The following is a 27,326-nucleotide window of genomic DNA, read 5'->3' as shown; positions in this document are numbered from 1 at the left end:
TGACGTCAAGAGCCTCGGAAACCGGAGGTGTGCGCTTTGGAGAGCAAGATGGCAGCGAAATCCGACGGTCGGGGGGTCGTCACCGGTTTCGCCCAGCTGCACAACCTGGACGAGACGGTGGGAAGCTGCGAGGACGACCCGCGGCAGAACAGCTCCTTCCACATCTGCCACTGCTGCAACACCTCGTCGTGCTACTGGGGCTGCCGGAGCGCCTGTCTGCATTACCTCCTGGGCAAGGGGAGAGACGTCAGGCGGCCACCTCACGAGCAGGAGCGCCTGTGGTTGGACTGCCTGTGGATCGTTCTCGCGCTGCTCGTCTTCTTCTGGGACGTGGGCACTGACTTATGGCTCGCGCTCGACTACTACGCCAAGCAGGACTACCTCTGGTGCGGACTCACACTGTTCTTCGTGCTGGTGCCGTCGGTGCTGGTCCAGATCCTGAGCTTCAGGTGGTTCGTGCAGGATTACACAGGGGGCGGCTTGGGCTCCGTGGAGGGTCTCAGCAGCAGCCGAAGGGCCACGTCGGGCACGAGCGCAGGGGTGTACGGCAGGGCCAGATGCTGTCGCGTCTCAGTGTGGATCTGGCAGACGCTCATACACATCCTTCAGATGGGACAAGTGTGGAGGTAAGCGTCCCGCGTTCACCTGGTATAACCCGTGCAGACAGAGTGGATCACTCGAAGCATGTGCTTTTCTGTGAATGAACATCATGCTCGGGTAAAATATGTGGCATTAGTATGTGCGAAAGTGCAGTGCGTTACTGAGGTGAGTCTCAGTGCATCTGAGGATTCATTCTCCCTCCCTGACTGCTCAACTCTCTCAGACCACTTGGCGAGACGGCCATCGGGTTTTTACAGGCTCCCTCAGGAACGACATCCCTCCTTCCTACGCTCGATACCATCGACACAATTTGCGTTCCTTGATCCTTAATAGTGCATCTCACTGAATCATCATCATCATCATCATCATCATAGGTGCAGTGCATTATAATGCCATTCAGTAGCCTACAGTGTGTGTGTCTCGAGTGAGGAATAGTTCTGGCGCGTGCGGGGAATATCGTCCGTGACATATTGTACTTAATGTCTGATCCACTATAAAATGATGCGACAGTTTTCCCGCAGCAGACAGACGCAGTGGCCGCACTCACGCGTATGTGGAGGCGTTCAGTTTAGCCAGGCGATTTAGCTTGATTTCGATGCCATTCATTATTCATGTTTGCTCGTGTTCGTGCTTTCTGCTCTTTACGACGTGATTATTGCTGAAAGATGAAGTCCTGTGATCAGTGTCTGACAATTGTCATGATGTCATCGCTTTAAAGGTGCTACAGCATCTCACGCGCGCTCTCTCTCTCTCTGCTTGTGTGTACAAAATAAATTCCTTCTCATCTTTCATATAGGCCTAGTCACAAAACGGACGTTTGATGTATTTTCTAAGATAAATGTAGTTGAATCTTGATTGAAAGCCTTATGAAACGCTCATTTTGTAAAGTACAAGTTAAAAATTACTCTGCTCCCAATGTAAGATTTTATGTGGATTTATATTATATATATATATATATGTGTGTGTTTATATATGTTAATATTGTTTTATGCGATCATTCGTGTTACACTGAAATCTAGAACTGACCCCGTAGAATTCCGCCTGCTCAGTTGATATTCTGAGGTTGCTATGCAACCAGTTGTACATAATAGGCTACTAGAAAAGCGTTTTTTGCTCGCGCGTCCGTTCTTATATTTTATATAGTTTATATAGGCCTATAAATAGATGTAGTAGGATATGCAAAAAACAGTATTTAAATAATGTCAGATGTTAGAATACTCAGTGTCGAACAACACTGGAGTGACTGACTTCATTTGCTGAGATTGTGAAGTATAGACCCTGAACTATCCCATAATGCCACAGGTGCAAGCGTCATTTTCATAAAGTTGAGTAATAAAAAAGCCAGAGAACAGTGAGCTGTGCAGCTCTTTTTTGAAGCGCTATAGGTGTCCCACAGTTGTCCCACAGATAGCATTAACTTTTAGTAGGGATGCACCGATATTAGCATTTTGACCGATAATTCTTTATATTTAAAAGCCGATAACCGATATATTGGCCAATAAATCTAAATCCAATTTTTTATATAATTTGTGTGAGCCTGATTACAAAAACAAAAGTCTCTCCATTAAAAGCCATGTCCCAAAGCACACAATAATATGTTCTCAATCTCAGTATAATTTTATGTAGACTATATGACAGACTTGCGCTGCACATGTTGCACTTAACTGTATTTTCCTTCTTTTTTTTTTTCAGTGGTTCTAATCATATTTCGAGCAATTCAAAACCATTATAGTGAACATCTGAAGTGTCTCAGCTGAAGGAAATAGTCCATTATTTATCGGCTTTAATATATCGGCCACATTTTCTTATTGGGTCGATAACTATAACATAAAAAATGAACATATATCAGCCGATACTGATATGGTGGCCGATATATAGGTGCATCCCTAACTTTTAGGCCAAATGTGGAAGATAGCTGTCACATCTGGCCTGGATATGGCTTGGCTAAGCACACATGGGCCAACTTTTCACCATATATGTTTTGCTATACTTAAGAATTGGAGGGAGTTTTCTTTTGGATCACCATTTGTATTTAGGTATATGGCCCAGATGACAGTAAGCAACTGAGGATCATAAGTGGCTTGGCTATGTTAACTTATGGTTAACATATGGTTTATACTTGGAAAAAACATATAACCTGCTAAAGTCATGTATATTTTTAGGTTTATGACAGTCCACACCTCAACCTATTCAACAACGCTATTGGTTGCTTTGCATCTTACATTGAAGTCCTATTGGTGGATTGCAAATGTGACTTGCAGCTATTTAAATAAAGTTATTTCCGTTATTTCCTTTTCTGCTCTCTCTTCACATCAACAGCCTTTGCCCAAAACAATCTCTTATTAGCTTCAGGTAAGTGCTGTTTTTGGTGTTTTAAACGTTTTATTTTTTATTTTTTATTATTAATATTAAGTAGATAGTATTAAGTATTGTGTCTAAAAATAGCCAGTTACCAGTTAGAGTAGCCTTAGTTTTGAATGGTATGAAATCAATTTATCTAATGTTTTCTTCATTAAAAATGGCTGCACAGTAGCACTCATGCTACTGTATAGCCTAGTTGCGTCCCAATTCATATACTTATTTTATGACATTTTTACACCAAAAAAAAATTACTTTCACTGTTGTTAGTTTAACTCAAATCATCCTTGTTCACATTACTTAAAAACTCATGTAACTACATGAACTTAATTTAACTGAGTTGTTTCTGCTAAAAATGAGTATTGTCAGCTTTACTTGATAAGTGTTTGTTCAGTCAATTTAACATAGCAAATTAATGAAACAATATTGCACACGTAGCCGCCTACGCTGAAGTAGTGTGTTCACACTGAAAAGTCCACATAGAAAAAGTAAATTTGAAATACCCGGATGATGCACTTAATTAACGGAAAAGTAAGTGTGGACTGTTGGACACTTCTTGCACTCAACTGTCACAGCTTTAATTATGTAGTGGAGGGGGGAGGGGCATCAGACTCCAATGGTGAAAGACAAAATAACTATAAAATTCATGCACTATGGATGAGCACATTGTGCATACATAAAGTGCAGAGGGTATAGTGCATCATTTGGGACACAACTTATGTCTTGGGTGGTAGAAACACAGAATGTGTGTAGTGTTGATTTACAATGATTAGTAATAGGCCTCTGCTATCTGCTTGTTTTACAATTCAAAAAACTATCTGATGTATGATACAAATGATATGTTATACTAATGTAATTATTTTTTATCTTCCTTTTCCTGACAGATGGTGAGTGAGAAAGATTGGTGAGACATACTAAAAGAAGCAATTATTACTTCCAACATTACTACCAACATTAGCACACTTCTGTTATGTTTAAGATGCCATATTTAATAAAAATAAAAATGTGTAAGTCAATTTTTGTGTTTAAGATTATTTGATTTACTGTGGATTTTAAATAAACAAAAAAAGGTGTGGTAAATATGATTAAACAATGGCTTTTGGTCTGTCAGCCACATGTGGGCCATGTATGGGCCGTCAGCCCTTTACAGAACTCAACCATATAATAATTACATGTCAGGTTCACAAATGGGCCACATTTGTTTTTATTATTTGGCTCACTGTGGAATTATGGCACTGTTTTGGTTTAGCTCTGGCAAAAAAAAAAAAAGTGGACCAGATTTGGCTAGTAAACACAATCTAATCTGGGCCATACCACAGCTTTTTATTGGTGCCAAATCTATGCCAAAGTATATTTGCTGACGGTTAAAGTGTACTTGTTTGGTTCATCATAGGTCAAATGTAGTATGGAAGGTATTACACACCTGAATACCTCCTTCAATGGTGAAGAATTTAGATCTTCATTGAATTCTGTACTAAAAGTATGAGAATTTGGATACAGCTAAAGTAAGGAAAAGTTTAGCTATGTCTTTCTAGCTACCTCAATGAAAGACTTGCTGTATCTTTTGGCTGTTCAAATATCTTAAGCCTATTTTAAAGATGTGACTCAAGCACTCATGGTAATACAAAACAGTTACTGCTTCATTGTGCAATAAACGCAAAACCCAAATAAAGGCAGTCTGAGGTAGAATGCAGCGGTGTCAACATCAAAGAAGTGTCTTTTTACTCCTTTTAAGACTGTAAATAAGGTGTCCGTATTTAGACTCATATAGAGACATCTAAACCAAATAAGTAAGAAGATACTGCTTCTTGCTTCACTGTTCTGTTTGTCGATCTTGAACTGTGTTTTGTTTATGGAATTGCATTGCAACTGTGTGCATTTTCATATTTTCAATGCTCATATTATTGCTTTCAAAATATTTAAAATATTATTACTTTCAAATATCTTGCAAATATTATTACTTTCTACCAATAAACGTCTGAGGCCACACTGTCATCACCTTTTTACTATTAACAAACTGAACCGATAATGTTCGCAGGTCACAGCAAACATTAGCAAGCAAAAAAAATCTATAAAGTGGAATTACACAAATCTGTCTTTGCTAAAGCCCCAGACTACTAGACAAATCTTTCTGCCAAAGACTTTAGAAAATGTGCATTTTATGAAAGTGCATGAGAAAATGTTTCAATTGGATGTTTTTTTATTCATGCTTGGCATGACAGCCCGGCAATGTCTTTGTTAGCTTCGGTAACTAGTCTGATGCAGCAGCTCCGCTGCCAAGACCTCAAGCCTTTCCAAATCGTCTTGACTTGAGAGTCAGTCAGCGCAAGTGTCTTGAGAGATAAATGGGAAATAATGCTCGATTAAGCAGCCTGGGCACTGGTTGTATAATTTGTTAGCCCTTGGCATAAAAACTGCTGTATATCTAATTCGGGCAACTTTCTGAAAATGACTACAGCTCAGGATTCTCATACCCAGCATGTCTGATATGCCCTGTGTTACACTAATATATATATATACTAATGTTCCAAAGTTTTGGGTCAGTAAGATTTTGTTTTTGAAAAAAAAAAAAAAAAAAAAAAAACTGAAGAGGGGAACATTTAAATAAGTATATGCATGAGATTACATATTCATTATTTTTACTTAACCTGTTCATTAAAATTTTACTTAATAATTTCTTCATTATTTAAAGTAGGTTATTTTTAAATAGGCCTAAATCTGTCATGAAAATAAGTTAGGCTATTACTGTCGTTGTTTAAATGTTTATATTTCACCAACAAATTGCAGAAACATAATTCTGTTATTAAAAAGTTTATATAAAAAAATGCCATAAGTGTAATTTAAATGTTTATAAAACTCTATATTATTTGAGTGTTAATTATTAAATACATTTGATGTATTAATTGATTATTAAATAAACTTTCATTTTCATTTTTGTTGTCGGTTTTCGGCCGTGTGCATCCTGAATGCTCCTTTCGGTGAATCACTCCTACAATTGTATTTACACAGGAATTACAATTGCAGGAAACATTTTTTTTTGTTGTTCATTCAACAATGTGCGTTATGTGCATAAAACAATTTTTATGAATGTAATTCAAAAATGTAATTCTATCTGCATATCAACTTGACAAATACAACAAATTAAAGAAGTATTGAAGAAGAAATAGATATTGAAATTAATGCAGATTACCACTTTTTCAAGTGTATGTTTTAGTGTGGGGATTTTAGTCCTATAGGATTTTTACTGTCCCCCTTTTGCCACCCCATTAAAAATTCATTGGAGGCACTGAGTGCAATGAATGCGGAATGATTTTGAATATCGTCACCTTCCTAAAATAATTGCCTAAGTAATTTTTCAGGTTTCTCAGAAAACACACACAAAAAAAGAAAAATAACTTCAGAGGTTCGTTCTTCTTGATGCAGCTCCCATCTTGAAAAGCTTGTAAATTTGCCTTTTAAAATTTTGAAATTGCTTGTAAAATCTTTTGACTTAGGCCAAATAAAACGGCCTAAGTCACACTCTTGACATAGGCCATTACACTAGAGGGGTAGAACTGCATGATCTGTTCAACTGAGGATGTGGGCATTTTACCAGAGGTGGCCAGCATCATGAGGAGATGACTTATGCAAAAAAATAATTTTTGTCAAAAAATGACTTAGGCAATTATTTTAGGAAGGTGACGGTATAATACTGTATGAGTTAAGATGAACATATATTGCTGGTTTGCTGTTGATTAAGGGATCGTTCTTACTGATGGTGCTGTTGGAGTATCTAAGACAAAAATGGTTTGGAAGCTCTACTGTAATCCATGCCTTCCCTACTGTTTTAAGGCTCTTCCTCTGCCTCATTCCTTTTCAGTGCTGTCTGGGTAAAATCATTGCTTTGCTGCTCTGTCCTCCCCATCCACTAGTTAAAGTCATAATATGCACTTTCCTCTTCTCTCCCTCGCTGCCTGTTTTCCCTTTTACATAAATCTCCACTTGACCTCCATTCCTGTCGAGGAAACTGGAGCATCTGTCAGCCTTCCCATTATTAGAGACTTTTCCCCCATATGCGTGAAGTTTAGAGCACCCCCCCCCCCCCCCCCCCCCCACACTCCATCACCTCTAGGAAACTCACTGTCCCCGTTCTCTCCTGTTTGCCCTCTCGTGTCACACCTCTCACAGGGGCTCAGCTATAATGGCTGTTTGAGAGTTATATAGTGTTTGTTTGAGAGCGAGTGCTTGGAATGGCAGTTTATATTGGGTAAAGTGCACAGACAATTTGTGAATGTGCTCATGTCATAAACGCAAAAATTTCAGGGTGGTACAACTGTAAAATACTTTGTATCTTGAAAAGTATATTTCAAAACGTTTAAAGATGTGTACATTTACATTTATTCAAAAATGGGTTGCACTTTATTTTACAGTACATGCATTTTCAATGTACTTACAGTGTACTTACCCACAAAAGTACGGCCTATTACCCAAGTAATTGTCCTCTAAACCATCAGGAATCAGCGGTGAGAAGAAGAAAGTTACACACGTGACGTGACAATGTTTATTTTAGTACACCACCACCAATACCACAGTACAAAAAGAATCATGTAAAACCCAGTAAACCCTGAGACTTGTGACATTAGAACAAAATATATGGATAAACGATCTCTTAAAGGTGCTCTAAGCAATGTCACACGTTTTTTAGGCCAAAACATTTTTTGTCACATACAGCAAACATCTCCTCACTATCTGCTAGCTGCCCTGAACACACTTTAAGAAAACGCGATCTCTGTAGACAGCCCAGGCTCTACAAACTGCAAGAAAAACAAACTGGCCCAGCCTGGACCACGAAACATAACAAACAGTGTTCCAGCCAATAACTGACAAGAATGATTTGAGAGGGGGGAGGGGTTAGTGCGCGTGCACATGAAGGGGGGTGTGGGGAGTGGAGGAGAGAGAAGCATGAAGAGGGAAGTTAGCTAGAGGAGAGATGTCCTAGACAACGACAACGACTAACGTTAAAAAATTATATTCTTGAGAGTTTTGATATGGCCGACACACGACCAAAGAGACGACGTTCCGATGAACAAATAACAAAGAAGAGGGAAAAGGAGAAGGAACGCGCTAAGTCCCGAATTTACATCGGAAAAGCGTTCAAAAGGTGGCGAGAACTCCGCCGGCAGAAGGGCTTCCAATCCGACATTCAGGTGGCTTTGTTTTTGCTGGACAGGTGGGTAAATCCAGTGTGTTTTTCCTAAATGGTTCATGACTGTTTCAGGTAGCACGGAAGACAGGGGGAGGGGACTGGATGAGGAGGAGGGAGGGTCGAGCTAGCCTCCATTTTGTTTGACAATACTTTGAACGTCAACAAGAAGTGACTTCACCCAACATCGCTTAGAGCACCTTTAACTATTTTCTAATTTCACTAAACATTTCATTAAGTTTTGTGAACATTTTTATAAAACATGGACCTTTATGTTCATTAAAAAGGCTTATTATGCTATTGTATGCTCATTTTGTAAATATAAGCAACTAATTTAGACGTGCAAACTGGGTGCCGGTGTGATGAGACGTACGTGCTCGGCTAGATTCGCCTTGAAGTCGTTCATCTTCGGATGCGCAGCCGTGCGCACTGTTACAAAATCTGCTATGCACACCGGCAAGCGAAATGGGGCCTTACGCACCCAACGTGCACAACCACCCACACCGCGATTACGTCATTTTTGCCGCGCACATTTTTGCGGACGCGGCGAGTATAAACTACATGGGTTAAGTTAAGGTTTATGAATGTAACGTTACCACAAGACATTGAACAGGGGAGAACTGAAAGCTTAAATACACTGGAAGAAGACAATCAATGAAACAGGGAACAGGTGAGAACAAACGAGAAACCATGACAACTAATGATTCAGTGTCCCAATGTGTGGTGAGCCAGGGTCCTTTCTGTCCTTACCAGTGCCCAAATTCATGTACACAATATACTGATTCACAACCTAGGAAGCTAGTGAACAGATTGAGACGAATCCATTAACTCAGACAAATGGTCACAATGAAAACTATGACTAGAAACTAAACACGACAGAGAAGCTAAACATGACCGTGACAAAAACGTTTTTTTTTTTTTCTCTCTTTTTTTTTTCTTGTGGGCACTCACACTGTCGTTGACCCACAAATACTAAAACAGATACAAATAACTTGGGTCTCTAGAGCTTTTTAAGCACCTCTTAAGGTGCTACTTTATTGTTCATCTGCCTCCTCAAGAGTTTTATACGAGTAAACAGCCTTCCTTACAGTTTAGTAAGTACTGAAGACCCAGCAGTGAGTGGGCTAATCAATGCGTTACACTGCTGACATGTCCTCAGATGTGCTTACAGTAAATACTACTCGCCCGTTATTCACAGCGACCTTGCAAGCATTGTAGAACGGTCTCAGTGAGAGTCTGGGCCTCCTCAAAGACCAGCCACACTCCATGAATTAATTTACACAGATAAAGGGTTTCAACACAGGCTTGCCAGAATATACGATCATATCATAGAGATCTGCTGTGGAGTATGCATACATATGTGTAATATTATATATGTTGTGTAAGCCATGTGAATATGATCAATTGTCACAGCGTGTGTGCTAAGGATATGGGGGGTGGATAGATTGACATGATGCAGACATGCTGAAATCAGTCCAGCTGACAAAAGCCAAATGCACAATGTAATGTTATGACTAATTGGTGAGTGTTTTCGTTTGTTAGCGTGTTGGTGTGAAGACCAAACTGGGTAATTCATGTGTGCTTCTATCATCTTGGCAGTGAACTGTAATGACTAATTTGTGAGTGTGTTTACAGATTGGACCACAGAGCGCTGTGAATAATCTAAATGTGTTTGATCAAACCAGCTGGGTTTACAAATACGATTATGACCGTATGTAGAATGGAGTAGCCTATTTATATGTGTGTTTCTTTAAAAATGTACATCACTGTCCCTCATGTTTATTAACCAATGCTTTGTCTTGTTGTGTTTAGCTCGTTTTAGGTAAGCTACAGTAAATATAGTGCTGATTTCTTCTGACTGGTAAAGACCCCTCAAAGTAGAATGAGCATAGGCTAAGTTTCTGTGTCAAACTGAGGGGAATTAGAATGTATTTTATATTACGTGATAATTAAGATGAATATTGCAGGGATGCATGATATATCGGCCACCATATCGCTATCGGCCGCTATATTTTCATTTTTAATATTATCGTTATCGGCTCAATAAGAAAATGTGGCCGATATATTAAAGCCGATAAATAATGGATTATTTCCTTCAGCTGAGACACTTCAGATGTGCACTGTTCATCATAATGGTTTTGAATTGCTTGAAATATGATTAGAATCACTTCGAAAAAGGAAAATACAGTTAAGTGCAACATGTGTAGTGCAAGGCTGTCATATAGGCTACATAAAATTATAATGAGAACATAATTGTGTGCTTGGGACATGACTTTTAATGCTGAGACTTTAGTTTTTGTAATCAGGCTCTCAAAAATTGTATACAAATTTTAATTTAGATTTATCGGCCAATATATCAGTTATCGGCTTTCAAATATAAAGAATTATATAAAGAAATGGGATGGGGTGGGGTAGAGACTGGTTTAATGGTATGGTTATGGGTGGGTTGTAAAGGCAGTAATCTGTAGGCTCAAACCTCACGTTTGACTTGTGCAAATAGAGTTAATGGGAGATGGAAACACATTTGCCGAATACATTCTGACGTAGTGAACATTAAACCCTCAGACTAATCGGCTGTTTCCGCTGATGGTGTTTTATTTACTGTTGGTTACTAGGTTACCAATACCACCGTCATCCGATCGAACAACTTGATGGAAACGAACCTAATTAGCATTTGTTTTTTTATTTTGAACTTTGAAAAGATTCGCTTCACGTTTGGATGGAAACCCAGCTATTGGTAGCTTGTCTCTCTTATCTTATCACTCAGTGCATGTGATGACAGACGAATGAGTCCCCTGAGGCCCGAGAGAGAGACAACCATCAGCTTGCACACCCACTAGTCAGCCATTAACCATTAGACATCACACCATGACCCACAGCTGCCTCTTCTCTCTCTCTCTCTCTCTCTCTCTCTCTCTCTCTCTCTCTCTCTCTCTCTCTCTCTCTCTCACACACACACACACACACACACACACACACACACACACACACACACACACACACACACACACACACACACACACACACACACACACACACACACACACTCACACAGGTGTACATGTACAGGTATGTTGACAGATTTGTTCACTGTACCACTTTTTCAGGAATCCGTAATCCAGGAATAAAACCTCAAGGTTCCAACAGCAGAGAGATCATCAGAGATTATATTTCTTCAACGCAGCCTTCATGCCCTTACATCAATTATTTGCCCCATGTCTGTAAGAATCAGTGGGACAGATGACGTCCTCGTGGAGCTAAAAGAGATTCCCTCCATCTCTATCCTCAGCTTATAAACATAAATCGCTTGTTTGCTATGAGACTGTTAAAATTAGAAAAAAAAAAGAAAAAAAGATTTGAACTGTGAGCGGTTTACAGAATATTAAATCTTATATAGGCGGCTGAGAGTGAGCAGTTTTACATGTTCTACGTGTCTAATATGAGCATCTGGCATTGAATCATAAAGGACAAATATTACATATTTTTATAGCAATCCTGTTATTCAGAGAATCATATCAATGACTGCTGGTCTTTCTTTATGCAAAGAACAAAGAAAAGACCTCACTCTCTTTGTGACCTGACTGAGATGAGGATCTGTTTGTAAAATGCACTTGATGAAGTGTGTTAAAAATCTGATTTGTTTAGCCATGATGAAAGTGTGCTATTTATACAGTCACGACAAAAGAATCTCTGATTATAATTCAGAGGATAAGAAGTTGGCTGCAGGCTGTCAGGATAAAGCGAGCATCTCTGTTGCTGTGGTGTTAGTGCAGGCTTTGTAACAGTGTTCTGTTCAGGTCTGGAACTTAAATAGACATGATGAAGAACTAAATAATGAACAGCTGTGATGATTAAATAAATATCCATTGTGACTGTTCGGAAAAGGAGAACAAATGAACACCGGAAAACAGGCGACTAAACAGACTGATAGAAAACGAAACCAAAACTGAGCATAACTTTGACAGCCAAGAAGTGGCGTTTCATTCCTAATCTGAATCTGTGTTTTGAACAAATCATTTGAGAGAGCGATTCAGTGACTCAGTGACTCGCCACCACCTGCGCAAGGATGTAACATGCAGAAAGAGTTGCTGAAAAATCCCCTAATGCACAGAAAATACTGATTACTGTATTTCTTTTCTCGTTATGTATTTTTTCCCTAACAATACAACACAAATTGAAAGCAATATACTTTACTCTAAACAGTTTCTACTGTAAGACACTGTTGAAAATACTTGACTAACAAAATTAGTTGACAAAAAAATAAGATGCCACGTAAGCGTAAAGTGAGGTCAACAAATTTGACTATGTTGTTGTGCCTATTTGCAAAATAATGTGGTCTTTTGAACAGACAAGGCATGCTGTAGTGTAGGTGATAATGATTGTAGATAAAGCATTAGAAGCTGGCTTTAAAGTCACCATGAAATCAAAATTGATAATTCTTATTTTTTTACAGACTGTTGTGGTGTTTATTATAAATAATTTATCCATGCATATATATATATATATATATATATATATATATATATATATATATATATATATATATATATTATTCATGTGCACTCGCAATCTTTAATCAAAAACATTACCCTCCCCTCAAACGATGTCTGTTCTCTCACGTGTCTCGGCAGAGGGTAGGGCTAAATATACACCAAAACATGCAAACTGGCATTTAGATCTGATCTGCCTCCATTTACTTAGCAATGCCCAACAATCAATTCCGGATGGACAAAATTCAGTCCTGCCCTACATTTTTCTTTTATTCCACAAAACTTTTCACTTGGACATGCGTCACATTAGGGACGTTAAAGTTGGCATGAAATGAAAATTCACATTATTTCCTAAACGCATGTTACCGATCTTATTGTAAACGATTCATCCATGTGTATATTTCTTTTTTTTTTATATATATTTTTTTAAATGTTACATTTTTTAACAAAATGTCAACTGTATCTTCCAGTGAAATGGCAGACTTCTCTCTGGTGACATATGCTGGACTTCTCCAATCATTTAATCATTTAAACCCCGTCCCTTTGTTCAGATCCGCCACCATATACAACTGATGGACAAAACCAATTCCCACCCTATATATATATATATATATATATATATATATATATATAGATATTCTGTTTCTCTCGGATGTATGTCACGATATGGAAGAAAATATCTGTTAGAATATTCATTTATAATAAACACAGCAATATTCCAAAATAAATAAATAAATAATTGTTCATTTTGATTTCATGGTGACTTTAAGAGAAATGACTTCCGTGTGGCCTCATCTGTGTTCGAAACACTTTCCTTCCCTCTGCAATGGGGAGGAGGACAAACCCTTTTTCGATAGCGCATTAAGTCTGGACGGATCGCCTCACAAGCAATGCCCCAATGCTAAAACTGACCTAGTTTTAATGGAGAGCATTGCAGTGACTATTCAAGCTGATAGTGCTTAAATGTAATGCCCTACAACCATACTCACTGCTCTCCACTCATGTGTGTTAACTCATGCCAGGAGCATCCACTTCCTCTCTTTCTTTTCTTGCCCAGCTCTCACTGGATCACACTTTCTTTTTTCGATGCATCTCTTTTGCGGCCTCTATTTCTGTCTCTCTCCTCCACTCTGTGAATGTGTTGACTCTGTTGAGGGACTCAAGGCTTTCCCACAGTTTTTTTATTTATTTATTTGAAGTTGAATGTAATCCCATGCATCCCCAATGTTGAGACAATGCTGACTCTAGCAGCCAAGACTGCAGGAGGAAAGACTTCCTCACATACCAATGTGTCAGGGTTTAGTTCCATGCTAAAACCGTATGCACTGTAAAGCTTTAAAGGGATAGTTCACCCAAAATTACAGTTCTGTTATCATTTACTTTATCTCATGTTTTCCCAAACTTGTATGACCTTTTATCTCCTGTGAATCAAAAAAGTAGAAGATTTGCAGAATGTCTGAGCTTCATTTTCCTTAAAATTCAGTGGATGGGGTTCTCATGCTTCAAAAAGGACAAAAAACAAACAAAAGGCTTTATCTTCCAAGTCTTATGAAGCTGTTATTAGATGTGTTTCTAGAGGGAACAGACTGGAATTAAATAGTTATTCATTTGTTTGACAGCTGACAAAAAGCAGCTTGAAAATCTACTATAAATAATTTGTTTTTGTTCCAGTGAAGAAAGAAAATCATTTAGTAACAAACTTACAAAAACTTACAAATAAATGAAAGCTAAAGAGAATAAACTAAAACTAAATAATAAATAAAAACGAATAAAAATATGAATAAATACTTGAATAATATCTAAATAATACAAAAATAACATTGTAGAGTTTTCTAAAGACTAGATAATGACAGAATTATCTTTTATTTTTGTGGAGGGGGAGGGGGGAGGGGGTAAACTGTACCGTTAAGTAATTCTCTTCATAAAATCTCATTTATACTTCACTTTTCACACAGTACAGATTAGAAACCACCCATGAGAACCAAGATAACCATCAGAAGACTATATACTTAACCTATGACACCTCCTCCACTTGTCTTTCTTTCTTTCTCCTTTTTTCCTTTCCCGTCAGAGGAACATGTAGACGCTTACACATACAAACTCTCATCGCGTGCTTAATCCCTCACTGCCTTCACTTTCTCTCTCTCTCTCTCTCTCTCTCCCCCCTCCCTGTGCTTGTTTCTAGTGGGTGCTGTGAGGCGATGACAGTTGTATTAGCAGTCGATTGCGAGGTCACTCTCGCTCAGCTCCTCTGAGACAAAGCAGTACAGCAGAGGAGCAAAGCAGAAACAAGAGCAACAAATAGAAAGAATGAGATATCCAGTCACAGATAACTGAATTTTCTCATTGAATTTTCAACATCTCTAATATTGTTTTTCCTTTACACGTGATATGAGGGAACGTTACTTCTTGATGACCAATCCAAGTAAGATTTAGTTAGATGACTGGGTCAGTGACATGACACATTTTTTATTTTATTTTTGTCCCAGTGATTAATTTATTCAAAAATAAATTGAAAATGCAATTCGCAAACGCAATGACTGGAATATACTTATTCCAGATTAGTATTACATTTTTGAATAAAAAATAATTTGGTTATTTTTTGGAGTGAAGTTAAGTGAAGTAAAGTCAAAAGTGTCTGGCTGTTCTGATATCATAATGATATCATAATGAATAAAAAAAAAAGCATCATTAAATGAATAAAATTCTTTAAATTCTTGGCATAATCTTCTTTTATTATTTATGGGGAAAAATCTGAAAAACATAAAACAGGAAATTATGTCATAGAGTGGACCCCATCAGACCCTCATGACTGTGTGCGACTGTCAGTAAATCTCTTAAAATATCAGGGAAATTTGACCTCTTTATGACAAATCAAGGTTAGTTTAGGTTGTAAAATGTGATGTGGTACAACTCCCCAAAAACGTTTATGAATGAATAATTCATGATATTTGTAAGAAAAGAAAAAAACAATAACAACAACAACAACAACAACATGATATTGATATTGATTGACTGAATACATGATATTTGCAAATAAATTATTATTAATATATTTTTGGTAATACTGGTTAAGATGTGTAAACGCACATGTATTAAAGGAAAATATGCGATTACTTTTTACTTTATGGTTATGTCACATGACATTTTTCATAAAATTTTAACTTTTCTTTTAAAAGTTTTTCAAAGCCATAAACTAACATAAATGCATTGTGCATTTACATTTCCCTAATTCCTTTTAAAGGATTTTTTCTTATTTGCTTACATCATTGGCTCAACTTTATTCTCACATCTGCTGCTATCTGACCTGCTGCTATTTGTAGGTCAGTGTAAAAATGCATAGATCAGGAATACTGAGCCTAAGATGTTTGTGTAGTGGAGAGAAGGAATCCGGCTTCCGGCTCGAATACAACTTTTATTTTAATAAACTAAACTGCAGATGGAGATGCACACAGTATATAATTCCCTTGCTGCAAGCTATTTCATAAAATGATGGGGACAAAATCAGATGTGAGGAAGTCCCTACCATACAGTAAATGACAGTTATGGCGGCTGAACATCTGGGAGGTCTCTTGCCGTATCTTTTGGGAATCCTGTATCTTTGGCTGAAGAAACGACATGAGCAGTAAATTAAAGTGATATGGCATTTCAAGAAGACTGACCTATCCGTGATGGCCCATATAAGGAAAGCCATGTTAGGGATTCCCCTCATCACTAATGCAGGTCTCTGTTCAATGTGACTCGCATCGAGGTGCCAATCACGGCATCAGAGACAGCGAGGCACCCAGAGCTGGCTGTGCGTCTCCCGACAGAGAAGGACACAGTCTGTTACTCCTACACTATGAATAGACTGATGAGAAGCCTCCTTTGGGAACGCTGGATTCTTTGGGGAAAAAATGTGAGCCTGAGTTTATGGGCTGTTGAATGTTTGCTATACAGATTCGACAGATGGTGCAGTTGGGTTGACAGTGGGGCACCTCGTCCTAGTTGAAAATTTAAAATCCCTCAAGAACGGTAAAAACTGCTGTTCTAATTCACAATGGCTCTTTTACGGGTGTATTCACATCCTTATTACCTTTATACTATGTTTTCCTCCTTGACAGGACATTATTTATGCACACATGTATTCTACGAGAGGCAGGGCATCATACAGCAGTTGAACTGAGGCAAATCTGGATTACATGGTGCTCCAGTTTAGATAAGACACGACTAAAGGGGAAAAAAGTATTTTAAACTCATTATAAATAATTTTTTAATGTAGAAGATTAGTTAGTTAGTCTAGTGTTAAAGTTTTTGTTTATATGCAAGGCAACCTGGCTCATGTCCTGACAATAGTTCTTATTCGATCTACGTCATCAATGTTCGCGGCGGCCATGTTGTTGACATAGAAACCACGGCAACTGTCAGTCTGTCAATTGACAAGCGAGGCAGCGTCGGTATTATCCATGGTATTATCGCTGTATTTTTTATTTAAAACAGCGCGATGGTGTGTTGTGTAATACACGGCTGTTCTAACAACAGCAATAAGAACCCCGGAGTTAGTTTTTAAAGGGTAACTAAACCCTAAACCAACTTTTTTTAGTTAATGATCTGTAAGAATGGGGCTTTATTAGTGCTGTTCATTGATTCAAGTAGTTTTTTTGACATTTGTGTTTAAAGTGTTTTAATTTTACAAAATATGGTGTAAAAACGTCTGAGTGCTGCCCTCTTCAGGTTGAACAGTGGCTACTGCAGTTGAATTTTCCTATTGGAAGTTGTGGTACCCTCTGACGTCAGAGAGTACCAGTTAACCACGCCCTTGCCTAAAGAGAGATACGTCACAGATACACGGCCCCTCTCCACTGGGCTCTGCCTACTTTTCCAGCATTTTTCAAATATTGCCAGTGGGTGGAGTCAGGCTCTGACCAGGGGTTTAGTTACCCTTTAAGCTATACCGACTGTCAGAAAACGTGAAGGGAAGGAAACAGATGAGTTGAGCCAGCGCAGGAGAGACTTGGGGCTAGCTAGGATAAATATAGGCTAAACTTTCAGCCAACTCCCCACAGCAAAGTCTGTTCCCATCATTTTACCACAGGGGGGATTGGGGGGGATGTAAAAAAAAATATTGCATGACAATAAGTGTATTGTGATTGTCAAAACATTTTAGTAACTAAACTGAATTTTATCAGGTTTAGTGACAACATGTTACAATGTTTACATGGTACAATTTCTGGTAAGCTTCGCTTTTTTTATTATTTCAATTCAATTCAATTATTGTGATTTGATTTAATATTAACTAATTTGGATAAATATCATGGTAGGCTACACAAGATAGGCATTCATTTTTCTCAAGAAAAAAACAACTCACCTAATGCTGTAAACATACAGAGAGAGATATAATGCGTTTTTTTATTTATTATAGTAACAACTTTATTTAATGATATAAGTAAAAATATAATAAATATGTAATATAGTACACATACTTAGCAAAATACTCTCCATAGCTCTTTCTTTCTAGCCAACTAACGTGCTATAGCCTATATATTATGGTCATCAAATGGCTTTCCTGAGGTAAATGTTGTGACATAATTGTTCTCCAACTGTTTTATTGACCCCTTTGTTTGTTTGTTTGTTTGATTGATTGGTCGATATTATGTATGAGGAATATACATTTCGGTAAGTTGTACTGTATCTTTCAACATTGTTCATTCGTGTTTATTTACTAGCTAGAGATGATCGGTTCACGTGCCGCTAGGGATCTGTCGCGTCACATTTACAAGCGCCAAAACGGTATTTATTGTTTGAATTTCATAATAAAAGTGACAGAATCTGAGAGCTGAGATTTTTTTTATTATCATAAGTAACCTGCTCTGTCTAGTCTGTCGGTGTCCGTGTCCTCTTTGCTTCGCGATTTTTCTGTGCGTGAAAAAATGGATGTGTGGCGTGAGAGCGTGTGAAAAGTGTCAATTGCGTGTGTCTCACGGTGAATGGGTGAGAGTTGGCAGCTCTATCCGGATAAGTTACGGCTGGCAATAAGGACGGATCTTTCTTTACTTAAGGCTATTGGGTCTATTTGATATGGGTCCACACCAATCAAGCTTATCTTCTCTTGATACCGACGAGATGAAGCCATTAGGCTACTGCTCCCCTCAACTAAAATATGCGTGCGGCTAGGGGCAGGACAGATGTCATGTCAACAATATGGCCGCGGTTAGCTACTTCCGGTGTTTGCGAATAAGGCCTATAATTAAATTTAAATATAATTTTAATTAAATGTAATTAAAATATAGATATTATATTACATAATAATTTTTTCCTGTGAACACTGTGGTGTAATGAATACAATTGTGCTTGGTTCGTTGAAATGTGCTGTAAACTACGTGTATATGGAATATATATCTGCAACTCCTTCGGCACCTGTGGAAGTGTCTGAGGGTGATCTGGCGCTGGGGAAGAGTTGCCAAGCAGTTGAGATAAGCAGAAGGTGTATGGATCCCTAAGGAAGAGAATTCAAAGAACATCAGTCAGTTCAGAGTCATTTCACTGCTAAGTGTCGAAAGCAACCTAACTGACTTCCTCCTGAAGAACAACTATATTGACACCTCTGATCAGAAGGGTGGAATCCCGGGAGTGCCTGGCTGTTTGGAACACACAAGAGTCATCACACAACTCATCAGGGAGGCTTGTGAAGTAAAAAAAGATATCTCTGTGTTATTGGACTTTGCTAATGCATATCGTTCCATACCTCACAATCTCATTGTGCTTTCCCTCCAGCGACATAATACTCCCAGCAAAATCACAAACCTTATCCTGGACTATTACAGCAAGTTTAGACCAAGAGCCACCACTGGGTCAAGTAATCAGACTGGTATCGGCTAGAGAAAGGCATAATTACAGATTGCACCATCTCAGTCCTTCTCTTCGCCCTTGCCATAAACATGATTGCAAAGTCGGCAGAGGTAGAGTGCAGAGGCCCTTTGATGAGATCTGGAGTGCGATAGCCCACAATAAGTTTACGGGAATTACCTGACTGTCACAACCACATTCGTCCCGCGCAGCAGGTGGATTCTCCAAGAGCTAGATCAACTGGGCAACTGGGCAAAGATGAGCTTTAAATCAGCAAAATCAAGGTCGCTAGTGCTCAAGAGGGGGAAAGTAGTGGACAGGTTCAAATTTTCACTGGATGGGGTCATCATTCTGTCCATTACTGTACAGCCAGTCAATAGCCTCTGTAATCTCTTTGACTGCAGTCTCAACGATTCTGCCTCCATCCAGAAAACCAGCAAAGACCTTGAGTTGTGGCTTAACAAGGTAGACAAATCAGGTATTCTTGGGAAATTTAAGGCCTGGATTTACCAGCATTCTATACCGCCCTGAATCTTGTGGCCCCTGCTGGTGTACGAAGTGCCCATAACAACTGTCCAAGCCCTGGAGAGAAAGATCAGCAGCTATCTGCGAAGATGGCTTGGTTTACCTCGCAGTCTGAGCAGTGCTGCTTTGTGCGGCACCAACAATGACATGCAACTCCCAATCAGCAGCCTTGCTGAAGAGTTCATGGTGTCAATAACACGGGAAGCATGGTAGTATAGAGAATCCAAGGATCCAAAGGTGGCTGCAGCTGGCATAATTACAAACAGGCAGGAAAGGGAGTGCAGAAAAAAATTGTTGGAGGTGGCCAAGTCACGGCTGAGGTACAGGGCCCTGGTGGGGCCCATAGCAACAGGGCGTGCAGGCTTTGGCTACTTCCTGGTAACTAGAGTTGACAATGCTCACGGTAAAGAGCATCAACAACGTGTTCAGGAGGAAGTGCAGGCAAGCGTGGTGGAAGTAAGAGCTAGCAAGATGGTGGGAATGGGCCAGCAAGGAGCTTGGACTAAATGAGAAAATGTTAGGCAACGTAAGATCACCTGGGCCGACATCTGGAAAGCAGACTTCCATCGTGTCAGGTTCTTAGTTCAATCAGTCTACGACATCCTACCAAATCAAGCAAACATCCACGTCTGGGGCAAAAGCGAGATGCCTTCCTGTCACATTTGTTCAGGAAGGGGATCCCTAGAACACCTCCTTAGCAGCTGTCCAAAAATCCCTTACAGATGGGCGCTATCGCTGGTGTCATGACTAGGTCCTTAAGGCAGTTGCTGAGAGTATAGCCACAGCCATCAATTCCATCAAAGGCCACCACAAACCAAGAATCACCAAATTTCTCAGAGCTGGAGAGAAGGCCCATTTACAACCAAGAGCAAAATCTGTCCTCGTCACTACCGCCAATGACTGGCAACTGGAGGTGAATCTTGGCAAACGGCTGGAGATCCCAACCAGAATGATATCTACTCAGCTTCCTCCAGACATGATCATTGTCTCAGTCTCTACCAAGCAATTGATCTTGATGGGGCTTACTGTGCCTTGGGAAGAGTGCATGGAGGAGGCCAATGAGACAAAGCGTGCCAAGTACCAGGAGCTAGTGGAAGAGTGTAGGAGGCAGCTCTGGCAAACTCGTTGTGAGCCCCTAGAGGTGGGCTGCTGAGGTTTTGCTGGGCGATCACCCTGCAAAGTGTTTACACTAATTGGCATCACCAGAGAGACAAAGAGAAAGGTGATCAGATCCGCAACTGAAGCCGCAGAGAAAGGCACTAGGTGGCTTTGGATTAAGAGGGCAGAACCGTGGGAAAATACTGCTGGGACACAGGCCAGGGTCTGATCCACTCCAGCCGGGTCGCCTGGGCGAGGGTGTCTGATGTTGAAAGACCCAAAACACCTTATGATCCCAGGATACATCACTGATGATGTGTCCCAGTGCATCTGCATGATGTATCTTTTATCTATTTATATCTTTTATAGAAATATAAAAGTGAACCATTATATTCTGTGATGTCACTCAATTTCATCGAATGGACTGTGGGGAGTTTCATTGACTAAGCTCTACTCATCAGTGGCTCAGCATTTACTGTGGGAATTGTGGATAAGGAATGCTGCACTCATGCAGTATCTACGGCAGAGTTTTCAGCCAACATGGAAACCACGCCAGAGTCCACACCTGCTCATAAGCCCACTCCAGAGTCCACTCCTGCCCATAAGCCCACTCCAGAGTCCACTCCTGCCCATGAACCCACTCCAGCTCCAGAGTTCAGTCATGAGCTCCAGCAACCTGCAGGAACCTGCTCCAGCCCATGAGTCTACACCAGAGACCACTCCAGCCCCAGAGCTTGGTCAGGAGGCCGCTCAAGCTCCAGAGCTAAGCCCAGAAAAAGCTACAGCCATGTTATGTGTGTTAGTGACACAAACCTCTGTAGCTCCCCCGCATCTCTGATCCTCTGCAGTCTCAAGTTCCACCTCACTGGCCTGGCCCTCCATCCCTCCCCCTGTTCCACCTCTGCTCCACCTTCCCCATGGACTTATGTGTCTGTTTGTTGAGGAGCGTCTTGAATCCGCCCTGTTATAATCTTATAATTATAGTCATGTGTTTCCCTGGTTTTGTGTGAACTTGTGTTATTTCCTGTTTTGCACCATGTTTTGTAGTCCGTTGCAGTTTTTCTTGTTGATTAGTTCCTGATTGTTCCCAGGTGTGTCTTGTTTGCCTATCACCCCTTGTGTATAAATACCTCATTGTTTCTCATGTTCTTTGCCTGGTGTTGTCAAGTCAAGTCAAGTCAAGTCAAGTCAAGTCACCTTCATTTATATAGCGCTTTTAACAATATGGATTGTTTCAAAGCAGCTTTACAGAGATAATAGGAAATTACCGTAACAGATTGTTTAGGCTTTACAACAGCTCTAGGACAAAGTTATTGTCCAGCTAAAGTTAGTTTTGATTGATTGATTCACTTCCGTTGCGAAGATCATTAGTTATTAACTTAGGGGCCGCTAACACAACACCGTTCTAACAGGAAAATCCTTAACGTGCTCCGGCCGCCCATCCGCACAAAACAGTGCCTGGTGTCTCAATAACGCAGTCCCTGAAATAGGTTCGAAGGTGCAAACGTGGAAGTTATGTGCGCTCTGTTTATTTCTGTTAATCTCATGGTTGGAATCTTCTGTTTGTTGCCTGTTTTTACTTTTGTTGTTTTGTTTTAATAAAATAGTCACTGCATTTGGATCCTCCTCTCTGTCATTTATTAACTGCCTCATAACGGGTATATATGTTTTTTTATTAATTTTTTTAATCAAATGTTATTTTTGTATTTTGTGTTTTCACTTTAGTTTTAGTTAAAAATAATAATCCATATTACCTATCAGACATATAAACATACAGTACAAATTATTGCATTGTATCTGTCGATAATATTACAAAAATATCTCTACTAAAGATTTGACTTGATAGGTCGGACCAAATTTAGACAATTGACAACTCTCAGGAGACACATGCGTTGTAAATGCTCCACCTCTGCACTGAGAAGAGAGGAAAAGGCATGAAATCAGCATCTCCCAGTGGGAATACTCTGGAACTGTGCTCATCATGGTTACTATACTTTGACACCAGGCCCCGTGAGGCTGTCGCAGGCTGTTTGTATGGCCCCAGGCTGTGCAGGGAGCTGCTATATCTCTAAAAACATCACACTCTGCACTCTGATGTAGACATACAGGGAGACAGAGAGGGAGAGGGAGGGGAAAAAGGGGGGCGAGGAGAGAATCGGGGAGTCTACTGTAATGGAATTGAATTAAATTGAGGGCAATACCAAATTAAATTGAGATACAATAAACTGAATCGAGGCATAAACATGCACAAACATGAAAGAAACAAAAAAAGCAGAAACTGCTTGTTTTCCTCTCTGATTAATCTTTTGTTGAATGTTCTTTTTTGCTGTTATTCTGTCATCAAATGTTTGTTCAAAAGTTACTCACCAGTTTATTACAAATCTACATGATGTATAATATGCTAAATCACTCATTATAAAGCTGAATAAAATCAGTGCAACAGCATGCCATCTGCTCAAACAAACAGACTAACCAACCTTAGTCATGTGTCAATAAACTGTCTTGTAATTCATAAAATGTTTTAACAATTTTCTAAGTTCAATTATATATTAATTTATTTATTTACTTATCATATTGGTTAATATTATAAATGTAAGTGTGCATGCTCATTTTCTTTATTTTTACATTTAGATTGTCTTTGTCTTATACTCACTTAAAGTTAATCAATAAAAACAAATGATTTATATAATATTGAACTAATCTCAAAATGAATATACATTTTGCATACTGTAAAATGCTGTGATGAATACACTTGTAGCATTTAAAATGATTGATTTAAGTTTTTTGTGTTTTAATTTATTTTGATTAAATAGTGTATAATTTTAATATTGACCATTTATCAGCCATAATGTGAAAATTATGGCTTATAGTATTGGGCGGAATTTTAAAATCAGTGCATCCCTAGTTCCATGAGTTTTGCATTTTTAAGACAGCTTGTCACGTTACAAAGAGTTCTTTCTGTTTTTTGCCATTTTCTAGCATTCTTTCGTACTTAGGCTTACTAGTTGAGCAAGCATACTTGTGTCCATCTGTTTCACAGCTAACAATGTAACACTGAGCACTGTCAGTTTCTGCAAGCATCTGTGATGAAGATCTCTCTCTCTCTCTCTCTCCCATTGTTTTTTCTCTCTCTCCACATCTTGAATGGTTTGTGAATCTTATACTGATAGAGATGGAGGGCTTCAGTTCACATAGAGGGTCACTGCACAACATCTCAGGCCTTCTGCTAATGACTTATTGACTGTGCATGCTTCATGGATGTGTTGTGATGCTTTCATCAGTGAAGGGAAAATGGGCACTTTAAAACCCTGCACATCATATGGGAACATGGCAAATTCACTGACATACACACCATATACAGAGTGGGAACAGAAAAAATAGTGAGACTGAGGGTACGTTTACATGACAACGATATGCTTAAAATGGAGAGATTTTTCCTTCGAGTTTTCCGCATACAGACGACACCATTGTCGAAACGATCCCCATTCACGGATCCGCGAAAACAAATAAAAACGCTATATTCTGCTGCCAGGCCATTAGATAGCGATGAAACACTATAGACTGAACACGTAATATGCATGTGCATGACGTCATCGTCTTCAGAGATTCACGTATTTGTTGTTTATACGGAGACACTTTGAAACCCGTTTTCAAAAGTTAGCGTTTTCAGCCAGCCAAAACACTGTTTAAAAGTTAAGGAATCTTACACTGGTTCAAACCAGGCTACTGTATTGTATTTGTTTGATTTATATTGAAGTGTTTGTGACAATGTCCTGCTGAGTGTTTGTGTAATGGCGAGCCTTTTGTTTATGTATACAGGCTATCAAAAAGTATATCAAAATTGTAATTTAGATTTATCGGCCAATATATCGCTTATCGGTCTTCAAATGTATTTGTAAAGAATTATCGGTTATCGTATCAGCCAAAATGTTCATATCGGTGCATCCCTAATATAAATATTAGATAATAATTACATATAGATAATAATAAATATATTAATTTCTTTCTGCTTAGTGTAAGACTTTTGGACTGTACTTTCCCACAGTTTGGAGGATTTCATGGTTTGCGATCATGACTGATCATGTCCTTCTATGTTTTAAACGGTGAGATAAAATCATCTATGATGATAGCTAAGCAGCTATTTTTTATAATTTACAGTAAGCAGACTTATTAAAGCAGTTGTTTCCTGTAGCTTACAGCGTTCAAGAAAAAAATGAAGAAATGTGGAATGTTTAATCCACATTCTGTGTTCTGTGCATTTCATTCACCCCGCCAGCCGCCTGCTGTGGGGGTGACACCAAAACTTTGATCAGGGAAACATTTCTGTTTCTCACATGTACTGCAAGCTATGGAGCTTCGAGTTCTCCCCTGCCCCAGAAAGGTCTCAATCCAGGTGTCCAGCAGAGATACCCCTCAGAAAGTGTTTGAGGGTGATTGTCAGGGATGAGTGCTTAAGCCTGTGTGGAGGGGTGGAAGAGGAAAGCGTGAACTGTATTTTCTGCCCACTGTTGGCGTCAGCGACTTTGTCCTGCTCAAAGCTGAGGCGCTGATTTTCCAGGACTTGTCTTCTTCAATTTGTTCTCAATGTGTCACTCTGACATGTTTTTTCTCTCCTTTTTTCTGAAGTAGAATGCGTCAGGGGCTTGCCTGTTTGCCGGAATGTGGAGTGCTTGAAGCCGGTTAAGAACGATAGCAGTCTAAAGCTTCCATCGAGGATATCTTTGTTTTTTAGAAAAGGGAGGAAACCTTCCAGTGAAGACTGAGACTCATTCAGTGTTCCTGGAGTGATAACACATCCTGATTTAATTAAAAAAACACGGATAATTGTATTTTCTGATCAATCTAGGCTTTCCGGAAGAGGATCTGTGTGTGAGAGGCAGTTTGCCTGATTTGATTGACATTTGAGGTTTTAGTATTGAGTTTTGTACTTTTCCACAGATATCTGTCCTAGTTTCCCTCTTTGTTTATCTCTTCCACCATTCTCTTCTCCATTCCAGTGTCGCCTCTATAAAAATTAGGACTGTCAATCGATTGAAGATTGTAATCGAATTAATTATGTGAAATGCGAATTAATTCGTCAAATTAATCACACATAGGAATATTTGCAGAGAAAAGCTCCCAAATGAAGATAAAGACGTTTCATTATTGTTAATAGACAAAAAGTAACTCAATATCTAAAAAAAATTCTATATCATTGAACATATGTTTATCACTGGCCTACAGCATCATTTTAGTCAATGTGTCTGATGTTGACTTCACATGCATTCTTTCATTATTGGACATGTTTTATTCAATCTAATGTTTTTCAGTGTCTCATTCCACGAGGGCATTGTTTTTTATTAAGACTATGTGTCAAGTTTAATGCTGGTTAAACTTTTACAAATGTTTTGTAAGACTCAATCTTCTGTTGCATTCCGTCCAGCTGTTTTTGAACATAAGAACACGTCCAGTGTAAATACGTCCAGTGTGAACACGCCCAGTGTAAACACGTCCAGTGTAAATACGTCCAGTGTGAACACGTCCAGTGCACATCCAGTGTAAATACGTCCAGTGTGAACACGTCCAGTGTAAATACATCCTGTGTGAACACTTCCAGTGTGAACACGTCCAGTGTAAATACGTCCAGTGTAAATACGTCCTGTGTGAACACTTCCAGTGTGAACACGTCCAGTGTAAATACGTCCAGTGTAAATACGTCCAGTGTGAACACATCCAGTGTGAACACGTCCAGTGTAAATACGTCCAGTGTAAATACGTCCTGTGTGAACACTTCCAGTGTGAACACGTCCAGTGTGAACACATCCAGTGTGAACACGTCCAGTGTAAATACGTCCAGTGTGAACACGTCCAGTGTAAACACGTCCAGTGTAAATACGTCCAGTGTGAACACGCCCAGTGTAAACACGTCCAGTGTAAATACGTCCAGTGTGAACACGTCCAGTGCACATCCAGTGTAAATACGTCCAGTGTAAATACGTCCTGTGTGAACACTTCCAGTGTGAACACGTCCAGTGTAAATACGTCCAGTGTGAACACGTCCAGTGTAAATACATCCTGTGTGAACACTTCCAGTGTGAACACGTCCAGTGTAAATACGTCCAGTGTAAATACGTCCTGTGTGAACACTTCCAGTGTGAACACGTCCAGTGTAAATACGTCCAGTGTAAATACGTCCAGTGTAAATACGTCCTGTGTGAACACTTCCAGTGTGAACACGTCCAGTGTAAATACGTCCAGTGTGAACACGT

The 27,326-nt window shown here is 39.3% G+C and overlaps 1 protein-coding gene and 1 long non-coding RNA gene across 2 annotated transcripts in view; both read left to right on the top strand.

Annotated features, from left to right (window-relative positions):
* xkr6b (XK, Kell blood group complex subunit-related family, member 6b) overlaps positions 1–27,326 on the top strand; it is a 61,523-nt gene that overhangs the window by 784 nt on the left and 33,413 nt on the right. Inside the window, exon 1 of the mRNA XM_082146840.1 lies at positions 1–626. This exon is cut by the window's left edge and continues 784 nt beyond it. Within this exon, the coding sequence (XP_082002966.1) occupies positions 49–626 (578 nt within the window). The 5' untranslated portion in view covers positions 1–48. The remainder of the gene's footprint in view (positions 627–27,326) is intronic.
* On the top strand, positions 6,648–11,163 carry LOC309481859. The gene is made up of 2 exons (XR_014200125.1): positions 6,648–7,657; positions 7,694–11,163. It is a non-coding gene; the product is annotated as an uncharacterized lncRNA (long non-coding RNA).

The sequence above is a fragment of the Leuciscus leuciscus genome (assembly GCF_965113295.1).
Source record: "Leuciscus leuciscus genome assembly, chromosome: 19".
In the NCBI taxonomy this organism is placed as follows: Eukaryota; Metazoa; Chordata; class Actinopteri; order Cypriniformes; family Leuciscidae; genus Leuciscus; species Leuciscus leuciscus.
The sequence above is the reverse complement of the archived record's forward strand: the minus strand, read 5'-3'. Positions and strand labels throughout refer to the sequence as shown.